Source organism: Coregonus lavaretus (assembly GCF_964263955.1).
Source record: "Coregonus lavaretus genome assembly, chromosome: 12".
Taxonomy (NCBI): Eukaryota; Metazoa; Chordata; class Actinopteri; order Salmoniformes; family Salmonidae; genus Coregonus; species Coregonus lavaretus.
In genome coordinates this window covers 35,973,528-35,984,622 of record NC_139999.1, presented here as the reverse complement: position 1 = coordinate 35,984,622, position 11,095 = coordinate 35,973,528, and the positions used below count along the sequence as shown (strand labels likewise).

Here is an 11,095-nt window from a genome sequence, read left to right as displayed (position 1 = left end):
GCTGCTGCACCCCCTGATAATTCATAAAATAATATAAAAAAAAGAAATAAAAATAAATCCCACCAAATTAGTGCACTAGGCATTTATTACTCCTGTATGAGCAGTGGTGGAAAAAGTACTCAATTGTCATATTTGAGTAAAAGTAAAGATACCTTAATAGAAAATGACTCAAGTAAAAGTCACCCAGTAAAATACTACTTGAGTAAGTCTAAAAGTATTTGGTTTGAAATATACTTAAGTATCAAAAGTAAATGTTATTGCTAAAATATACTTAAGTATCAAAATCATTTTAAATTCCTTATATTAGGCAAACCAGATGGCACTACTTTATTTTCAATTTTATTTACAGATAGCCAGGGGCACACTCCAACACTCAAACATCATTTACAAATGAAGTATGTGTGTTTAGTGAGTCCGACAGATCAGAGGCAGTAGGAATGACCAGGGATGTTCTCTTGATAACTGCGTGAATTGGACCATTTTCCTATCCTGCTAAGCATTCAAAATGTAACAAGTACTTTTGGGTGTCAGGGAAAATGTATGGAGTAAAAAGTAAACTACAGATACCCTAAAAACCAACTTAAGTAGTACTTTAAAGTATTTTTACTTTAGTACTTTACACCACTGTATGAGCGGAGAAAAATACTCTTCAGACAAAAATTCTCTGCAGCATAGTAGCGGGGTGAACAAGCAGTGGCTCGGGTGGCTGAGGTCCTTGATTATCTTCTTGGCGTTCCCGTGACATTGGGTGGGCAGGCAGTGTGCACCCGGTGACGCGTTGGGGCACCACCCTCTGGAGAGCCCTGCTGTTGCGGACGATGCAATTGCTGTACCAGGCGGTAATACAGCCCGACAGGTGCAAAATCCTTGGAGCCTACTACTAGGATTAAGCCATCACTGCCACAAACATACACTGAACAAAAATATAAACTCAACATGTACAGTATGAACAGTATGAAAAATGTATGCACTCACTAACTGTAAGTCGCTCTGGATAAGAGCGTCTGCTAAATGACTAAAAAGTAAAAAAAAAAAAAAAAATTACATGTAGTGTTGGTCCCATGGTTCATGAGCTTAAATAAAAGATCCCAGAAATGTTCTGTATGCACAAAATGCTTATTTCTCTCAAATGTTGTGCACAAATATTTTTACATCCTTTTTAGTGAGCATTTCTCCTTTCCCAAGATAATCCATCGACCTGACAGGTGTGGCATATCAAGAAGCTGATTAAACAGCATCATCATTACACAGCGCATGTAGAGCATGACCCGCTCCTGCAGGTTCATGCTCTACAACATTCGGAGAGTACGACCCTGCCTTACACAGGAAGCGGCACAGGTCCTAATCCAGGCACTTGTCATCTCCCGTCTGGACTACTGCAACTCGCTGTTGGCTGGCCTCCCTGCCTGTGCCATTAAACCCCTACAACTCATCCAGAATGCCGCAGCCCGTCTGGTGTTCAACCTTCCCAAGTTCTCTCACGTCACCCCCCTCCTCCGCACACTCCACTGGCTTCCAGTTGAAGCTCGCATCCGCTACAAGACCATGGTGCTTGCCTATGGAGCAGTGAGGGGAACGGCACCTCTGTACCTTCGGGCCCTGATCAGTCCCTACACCCAAACGAGGGCATTGCGTTCATCCACCTCTGGCCTGCTGGCTCCCCTTCCTCTGCGGAAGCATAGTTCCCGCTCAGCCCAGTCAAAACTGTTCGCTGCTCTGGCACCCCAATGGTGGAACAAGCTCCCTCACGACGCCAGGACAGCGGAGTCACTCACCACCTTCCGGAGACATTTGAAACCCCACCTCTTTAAGGAATACCTGGGATAGGATAAAGTAATCCTTCTACCCCCCCCCCCCCCCCCCAAAATTGTAAAGTGGTTATCCCACTGGCTATAGGGTGAACGCACCAATTGGTGAGTCGCTCTGGATAAGAGCGTCTGCTAAATGACGTAAATGTGCCCTTGAGCAAGGCACTTAACCCTAATTGCTCCTGTAAGTCGCTCTGGATAAGAGCGTCTGCTAAATGACTAAAATGTAATGTAAATGTAAAATGTGCAGTTTTGCACACAACACAATTCCACAGACGTCTCATATTTTGAATTTAATGTTCCTTTCTCTACCATAAGCTGCCTCCAACGTTGTTTTAGAGAATTTGGCAGTACGTCCAAACAGCCTCACAACCGCAGACCACGTGTATGGCGTCGTGTGGGCGAGCGGTTTGCTTATGGCAACGTTGTGTAGTGCCCCATGGTGGCGGTGGGGTTATGGTATGGGCTGGCATAAGCTACGGACAACCAACACAATTGCATTTTATTGATAGCAATTTGAATGCACAGAGATAACGTGACAAGATCCTGAGGCCCATTGTCGTGCCATTCATCCGCCACCATCCCATCATGTCTCAGCATGATAATGGAATTCCTGGAAGCTGAAAATGTCCCAGTTCTTCCATGGCCATACTCACCAGACATGTCACCCATTGAGCATGTTTGGGATGCTCTGGATCGACAGCGTTTTCCAGTTCCCACCAATTTCCAGCAACTTCACACAGCCAATTGAAGAAGAGACAACATTCCACAGGCCATAATCAACAGCCTGACCAATTCTATGTGAAGTATATGTCGCACTGCATGAGTGGTCACACCAGATACTGACCGGTTTTCTGACCCACGTCCCTACTTTGTATTTTTTAAGGCATCTGTGAGTAATAGATGCATATCTGTATTCCCAGTCATGTGAAATCCATAGGTTAGGGCCTACTGAATTTATTTCAATACTGCTCTTTGAAATTGTTGGATTTATATTTTTGCTCAGTATAGTAGCAAAGGAGAACTGGAAGGGTTGAACCACGACCCTGGTAGCAAGGCAAGCAGACTATTGTGCCATAATGAACTGCCATATCCCTACATTTGTTTAGTTAAATTGTTTGTTTTTAAAGCAACAGATTCTACTTGTAATTAAAAGCGCTATATAAAATAATTATAATAGAAGGCTCCTTGTTAGAATGACGCCCTTACACAGGAAAACTTTACTTCTGTTGTTATAAGACTAGTTGTACTATAACTACTGTCAGTATGCCTACTGGTGTGTTATGGTCAGCAGTTCAAACTGTCAACTGTTGAACTTGCCATGTTATGAGCCATGGCAGGGTTTCCCACTTGCATGTCTTCTCAACATATCATGCATTCTTTGTCTGAAAATGCTCCCGCTACTTCATACCTCTCCTTACTCCCCTTCTGTTAAACCCCCTACACAGGAATTTGACATTGAGCAAATAGGTAATAACCTCAATTAAGTCAAATAATTTCCCTCTGCACCATGTACAGCCATCTACACAGAATGAACTGCCTCTGCACAACATACAATCAAGACTTCATTTGGAAAACCATACCAGTTCTCATAAACAACGTTTTTACAATAAAAGACAGATCCTTAAAAAAAAAAAAAAACATTTTATTGCAAGTTAGTACAAAAGTTAAAAACTGTCCAGCAGCATTCCTGTAGTGTCCCTTCTGTCCATTTAAAAATGACACTGAAAGACAAACGTTAAAGCAATTAAAACCACACAAAGCACATCATCTTTAAATATTTGGATATTTGGCCAGCACATAAAGCAGAGAAAGCAAGGCAACATTTCAAAAAAATTAAACATGTAAAAAATCCAGCATACCCATGTGTCATGATTGGTCCTGCAACCGCTGGTCATCACAGTGCAGGTGTAGAGGTGCAAGACAAGGTGCATGAGAGGCACACTAGTGCAGACATCTTACAGTCCTGAAAATGAGAGCGATATTAGAGAAAATATTTACATTTTTAGTGCTACTGAGTGACTTTATTCTAGATTTTTCATGCACTACCAACACTAGTGTAACCAGATCTAGTGATTAATGTTGAGGATATCCGGCCACTTATGTTGTCACAAATGCAATTGAGTAGCAGTCAAGGTTTGCATCATTCAGGTAATTGGGCAACCAAAAACACTGGTAGTTAACTAATTTACTAAATCATCTATAGCCCTCTTATTCTAAGTTGAAATACCTTTGCTGGAATAAAATGCCTATGGAGCCCATGTTAGTGAATTTACCGAGACGTAACATGGACTGCTAACATATTCAAAAATGTGAGTGTTACAAATACAAGAGTTGATCAAAAATCTCTTCTTACCTACCAGTATGGTATATAAAAATACCCCTTCCTTTCTCGAGCTGCCTCTCGCTAGTCTTACAAGAGCAACCATCTGTACTCAAAGACTGCTGCTGTCCCCTGCTTCACTGGCTCCTCGCGGGGATCTTGCTACTTCTCTCCCTCAGCTGGTTCCTCCCAATGACTAGCCTCTCAGCTGGCTCCTCCAATTGATTGGCTAGTCTCAAGTTCTGTGTGTAAGCTAGACTCCAATTGATTGTGAAGCTATGAGCCAACAGAAAAGCCATTAAGAATTTTTTTATTTTGTCCAGTGGCAACAATGCTGAACTTTAGGGGAGAAACCGGCCCGGCGGCCCAGAAGCACAAAGGCCTTTGACCTCTGTATGCAAGCAGGGTATTTTCACCATAGGCATTGAGGTAAACGATCTAAACAAAAATTCACTTTTCTAAACAATGACATGCTTTGATTCTGAATATGGAACATAACGCAAGTACTCTGAGGATTTTCCCATTACACTTCATACCATCTACTCATCTGTTGAGGACTACTCATCTCATGTAACACAATCAACAGGAGCCCATCAATCAAAATACACAATGTAAAAAAAAAAACTGAAAAGCGGTTTATTTCATCTTGATTTGGTGGCGGTTACATCTTAAAAAACACCCTATGGGCGCGGGGAAAATCAAAATACCTACATAAAACCTTAGTGGAATGCTTTACACTTCACAAAGACAAAAACAGCAAAACTACAAAATCATATAATCCTGCTGGGAAGCATTTGACAAGAACGGTTTGAAAAAGACCCACCCATTCCCCTCCCTCCCTCCCTCTCCACATGATTTTTCCTTTTCTACTGTACATTTCTCTTCATGTGGCAGATGTAAACCTGCCACAACTGTGCTTGGCTGAGCAGATCTAGGGGGTAAACCTGCTGCTTCCTTTCCCTGTCACCTCTCTGGCTCTCCTCTCCTAAGTACTGTAGCCTGTTGGACAATATGGAACAACATTGTTAAACTTTTGCACCTTCCTTCTTTTGTCATTATCAGCTACATTTGAGTGGGGTCAAGAGGAGAAAAGCCAGGAGCAAGCCTTCAATTCAAGCCCGTTGCACTGCATAGCAAAGACAAGGAGGGCAGATTGTGTGTGTGGAGTTGGGGGGATGTTTCGAACTCAGTCCAATCCATATATGCCAAGGGGCTCAATAGATGGTAGATTCTGTGAAAGTAAAGGTTTGCTGCTGGATCCCCCACACAGAACTCAGATAATCAATTTCAGCACATGTATCACGGTATATGATTGCCCTCGAGCATAGGCCTACTGGCCACATGTAAAGGGTCTGCTTTGTTTTCTAAAAACAACTATGCTGCATCTTGGACTAGGCTCTGCCAAGGAAGCCACATAGTGGAAATGGCAATCTCAATTCCTCTAATGTATGGACTCCAAAACTACATTTAACAGTCCAATCTAGTGAAATGTTTTCAGTACAGTGCTTACCTCAGACCCTAGAACCTTCGGCCTCCGGAGCCCCCTCCATATCCACCACCGGAGCCTCCTCCGTAACCACCTGCAGAATGGGCCAGGCCTTATGTAAGTGCTCAACTCAAGGGACTAGCTACTAGGGAAACGCCTATATTTTCCTCCCTTACAACACCAGGGACTTAGGTTGAGTTCTTATTAACTTCAACTTCAAGGGGAAGTGTAACGACGTGGGACTTACCACCACCACCACCACCACCACCATATGGGCCGCTGCTCCTGCCCCCTCCACTGCCGCCGCTATAGCCGCCACCTCCTTTCATTGGGCCGTAGCTGGAGGACGACTGGCTGTTGTAATTGCCAAAGTCATTGTAGTCTCCACCACCACCACCACTTCCACTGCTGCTCCCGCCACCACCGCTAGCTCCGTAGTTACCTGCAAGAGGACACAGATACAGCCGTTTTAAAATCCAAGCTATCCATCACATACAGCGATCCAGACTAAGTGATGGCACTATTTATATGTGCAGCACACCCTTGCTTGGATGACCTACCACCTCTGTAGCTTCCACCACCACCTCCGCCATTGTTGTAATTGTCGTATCCTCCTCCTCCATAGCTGCCACCCTGGTTGCCATAGCCGCCGCTGCCTCCTCCTCCTCCGCCATAGCCCCGGTTGCCGCCACCATACCCGCCGGGACCTCCACCATAGCTGCCACCTAAGGAAACAAGTCAAGCTTTTGGACAAACCGGCAAATCCACCCGACAACATTGCCCACATTTTCCTTTACAATATCTAGAAAAACAGGGGAGAAGAACTCACCATTGCCTCCATAGTTATTGTACCCATCGTTATCACCATATCCTCCACCTCCTCTCCCTCCACCAAAACCACCTGGAAAATAATATTAATCTTTATAGCTGTGAGACTAACTTGAAGCCTGCATTGCACCAGGGCAACCAACTAGTCAATTAATTCCCTGTGGAACAAGGTTGAATATGGTTAAAAAGGAAATAAAAGCCCTTGAGTGCTCATACCTCCATATCCGCCACCTCTACCAAAGTTTCCACCTCTTGGCCCTGAAAGACAGACGTCAAACAGGTCAGTCACTTTCTCAACATCACGTCAAAAGCTTCAGTTGTTGTTGGGAATCAACTGCTACAATTCATACCTGACCGGTTCATGTCTTCCTTTGACAAAGCCTTCCTCACTTCACAGTTGTGACCATTCACTGTATGATACTTCTGGACTGTAAGCAGAGAATGGAGATTGTTAAACAGATAAGTAAATCACTTGAGATGAAAAAACAAATTAAAACATCTAAATACACAATAGCAGCTTTTCTGTATCAATGGTGTAGACTTGAGAACTTACTGACAATCCTATCAACTGCATCATGATCATCAAATGTAACAAAGGCAAAACCCCTCTTCTTCCCACTGGTCCTATCAGTCATGATGTCGATGACTTCGATCTTGCCAAACTGATCAAAGTAGTCCCTAAGGTGGTGCTCCTCTGTGTCCTCCTTGATGCCACCCACAAAGATCTTCTTCACGGTGGTGTGAGCACCTGGCCTTGAGGAATCCTGTCCAACACACATGACATTCAAAATATTCAGTCACTTCAAAAGACAAAACAGAAGATCCTCAAAAGGAGAAAAAAAAATATATCCACTTCATATTCATAATTTCCAGCACCACCCCAACATATGTGAAACTGGGAGGTTTCTATGTTTTGTAGTCACATCAGACATCGCTCACCTCTCTGGACACCGCTCTCTTGGGCTCCACTTGGCGGCCATCAACCTTATGAGGACGAGCCTCCATTGATGCATCAACTTCATCCACAGAGCTGTATGTGACAAAACCAAAGCCCCTCGATCTCTTTGTGACTGGATCTTTCATTACCTGAGGAATTGAAAATTGAACCGTTAAATTTGCTGATACAATTACAAAAGAGATATACTACTGTTCAAAAGTTTTGGGTCACTTAGAAATGTCCTTGTTTGCTAAAGAAAAGCAATTTTTTTTGTCCATTAAAATAACATAAAATTGATCAGAAATACAGTGTAGACATTGTTAATGTTGTAAATGGTTATTGTAGCTGAAAACGGCTGATTTTTAATGGAATATCTACATAGGCGTACAGAAGCCCATTATCAGGCAACCATCAGTCCTGTGTTCCAATGGCACGTTGTGTTTGCTAATCCAAGTTTATCATTTTAAAAAAGGCTAATTGATCATTAGAAAACCCTTTTGCAATTATGCTAGCACAGCTGAAAACTGTTGTGCTGATGAAAGAAGTAATAAAACTGGCCTTCTTGAGACTAGTTGAGTATCTGTATGCATACATGACTAAGTCACTTTGGATAAAAGCGTCTGCTAAATGGCATATTATTATATTATCTGGAGCATCAGCAATTGTGGGTTTGATTACAGCCTCAAAATGGCCAGAAACAAATAACTTTCTTCCGAAACTCGTCAGTCTATTCTTGTTCTGAGAAATTAAGGCTATTCCATGTGAGAAATTGCCAAGAAACTGAAGATCTCGTACAACTCTGTGTACTACTCCCTTCACAGAACAACGCAAACTGTCTCAACTGGCAGCTTCATTAAATAGTACCCGCAAAACACCAGTCTCAACGTCAACAGTGAAGATGCGACTCCGGGATGCTGACCTTCTAGGCAGAGTTGCAAAGAAAAAGCCATGTCTCAGAATGGCCAATAAAAAGAAAAGATTAAGAAGGGCAGTCTGAGATACGGCTTTTTCTTTGCAACTCTGCCTAGAAAGTCAGCATCCCGGAGTCGCCTCTTCACTGTTGACGTTGAGACTGTTGTGTACACACACACACATATATATCACACACACTGAACAAAAATATAAACGCAACATGTAAAGTGTTGGTCCCATGTTTCATGAGCTGAAATAAAAGATCCCAGAAATGTTCCATTCACACAAAAACCTTCTCAAATTTGATGCGCAAATTAATTTACGTCCATAGGGAGCATTTCTCCTTTGCCAAGATAATCCATCCACCTGACAGGTGTGGCATATCAAGAATCTGACTAAACAGCATGATCATTACACAGGTGCACCTTGTGTTGGAGACAATAAAAGGCCACTAAAATGTACAGTTTTGTCACACAAAACAATGCCACAGATGTCTCAAGTTGAGGAAGCGTGCAATTCGCATGCTGACTGCAGGAATGTTCACCAGAACTGTTGCCAGAGAATTTAATGTTTATTTCTCTACCATAAGCCGCTTCCAACGTTGTTTTAGAGAATTTGGCAGTACATCCAACTCGCATCACAACCGCAGACCACGTGTATGGCGTTGTGTCCAGGCTCTGTCGTAGCCGGCCGCGACCGGGAGACCCATGGGGCGGCGCACAATTGGCCCAGCGTCGTCCAGGGTAGGGGAGGGAATGGCCGGCAGGGATGTAGCTCAGTTGGTAGAGCATGGCGTTTGCAACGCCAGGGTTGTGGGTTCGATTCCCACGGGGGGTATGAAAAAAATAAATATATGTATACACTCACTAACTGTAAGTCGCTCTGGATAAGAGCGTCTGCTAAATGACTAAAATGTAAATGTAATGTGTGGACGAGCGGATTTCCGATGTCAACGTTGTGAACATAGTGCCCCATGATGGCAGTGGGGTTATGGTATGGGCAGGCATAAACTAGACAACGAACACCATTTTATTTTATCAATGGCAATTTGAATGCACAAAAATACCGTGACAAGATCCTGAGGCCCATTGTGAGGCCCATTATTTTTCAGGTATCTGTGACCAACAGATACCTGAAATAGATTATGGCCTAATTTATTTATTTCCTCATAATGAACTGTAATTCAGTAAAATCAATTAAATTGTTTTTATGTTGAGTTAATATTTTTGTTCAGTATGAAAAAAGCAATACAATACTCACCACACAATCTGTGAGGGATCCCCATCGTTCAAAATGGGTCCGCAAACTTTCGTCGGTGGTCTCGAAGCTCAGCCCACCAATAAAGAGCTTGCGGAGCTGCTCCGGCTCACGGGGAGACTTTAATTAATACGAGGGAAACACACTAGATTAGAAGCAAATGGGGATCATTACTAGCCATGGCAGGTCAGGTCTACTACTACGCCCATAAATGGCCTACCCTTACTAGCTAGCTACGCCTGCGGCCTGCTGCTTGAAAGCATCGGGAGCCTGGCTGGTACATTCTGTGAATAAGCCATTTCGCTAACGTTAGCTTGTAAATTAGTAGTAATACAAATTATCTAGCAAGCAGTATACAGTTTGAAATTAATTGAATGCAAATACACTAGCGCTTTTTGCTTATTCAAAGTCCGCGACAAAAACTTATCGCAGACTAGCTAGCTATCTTCTAGCATCACCGTGCGCCCTCTACTAGCTAGCTAGCTAGGTATAATGGCGGACTGTAAACCTTATTTGATGCATGCGCAATAAAAATGCAGTTGCAATTGTCAACAAATTTGCGAATGTTTACAAAATACATCTTCATAATAAAGTTGTTAAAATATTGATTACTCGCTAAATAACAATGCAGACAAAGACCTTTACGGCTGCAGCGCTAGACAGATCAAATGGCCTGCTGTCAGTGTCATGTTTAGATAAGAATGCATCGCCTACAAATAACATAACTGTTACTGACTCAAACGCTAGAACCAATCAGCAAGTTAATAAACTAATACCGAATACCAATCAATATAAACTTACCTCCTTCGACATAATTTTTTGTTAATGGTTCGACCGTAGCGTAAATATAATCGCGCTAATTCATGCGAGAGCTCGTGCCAAGCTAGCGTAAACTGAGCTAGCCTAGAGACTCAACAGCACTGCTGTATGATGGGAATCAACAACCTAGTGATCTGCCCCTCCAACACGGTGAACTTCTTGTTCTTTGGGATTGTGTTGGCGGATCGCATCCTATTTAAAGTGTATAGACCGCCACCTACTGTACTGGCGTGTGAGGCCATTCACGGCCTACCAACATTAAATTATTTGTGATACGGTACTATAAAATTGGGGAAAAGGAAAAAGTACCCTGACAACTATTAGCCCTCTCTAAATAACAAAAAAATATATATAATAATAATAATAATGAAAAATGTATAATGTATAATAAAATAAACATTCCACTATTTACCCTATCTAATCCTACTCCAGACCAACGGTCTGGGAGGCCAATACACTACCACACAACACCTGCAACTGTTCTGCAGTAAAACCTTGCAATCCCAAGTATTTCTCTGCCGCTGCCACCACAACCTCAATTTTCGGTGACTTTCAATCTATTTCTGCAGTACAATTGACAAACATAGCTATGAATGTCAAGAAACCTACCTTACTGAAGCACATATTCTTCCCATAACTCTCTATTAGTCTCTGCCTACTCACAGGAATCCTCTCAGGATCCCTCGCCCTGTACCATCTTCCTACTTCACTGCTTCAGCATACGA

General features: G+C 42.7%; 1 protein-coding gene across 5 annotated transcripts; it reads right to left on the bottom strand.

The window, feature by feature from the left end:
• Window positions 1-3,681: 3,681 nt before the first annotated feature.
• Window positions 3,682-10,517, bottom strand: LOC311139023 (heterogeneous nuclear ribonucleoprotein A1-like). Of its 5 annotated transcripts, none has more exons than XM_084173853.1 (11): window positions 10,353-10,458; window positions 9,555-9,671; window positions 7,385-7,531; window positions 6,999-7,209; window positions 6,796-6,873; window positions 6,662-6,703; window positions 6,447-6,518; window positions 6,178-6,342; window positions 5,865-6,059; window positions 5,642-5,711; window positions 3,687-3,774 (listed from the first exon to the last, which is right to left on the bottom strand). In XM_084173853.1, the coding sequence occupies exons 1-10, from the start codon at window positions 10,362-10,364 to the stop codon at window positions 5,650-5,652; spliced, it is 1,101 nt and encodes a 366-aa protein (XP_084029979.1). In that variant the 5' UTR covers window positions 10,365-10,458; the 3' UTR covers window positions 3,687-3,774; window positions 5,642-5,649. The 5 variants fall into 5 exon arrangements, with proteins under 5 accessions (XP_084029982.1, XP_084029979.1, XP_084029981.1 ...); XM_084173855.1 differs by lacking the exon at window positions 3,687-3,774 and adding an exon at window positions 4,426-5,130 and having other exon boundaries at window positions 5,871-6,059; window positions 10,353-10,517; XM_084173852.1 differs by lacking the exon at window positions 3,687-3,774 and adding an exon at window positions 4,998-5,130 and having other exon boundaries at window positions 10,353-10,473.
• Window positions 10,518-11,095: the final 578 nt, after the last annotated feature.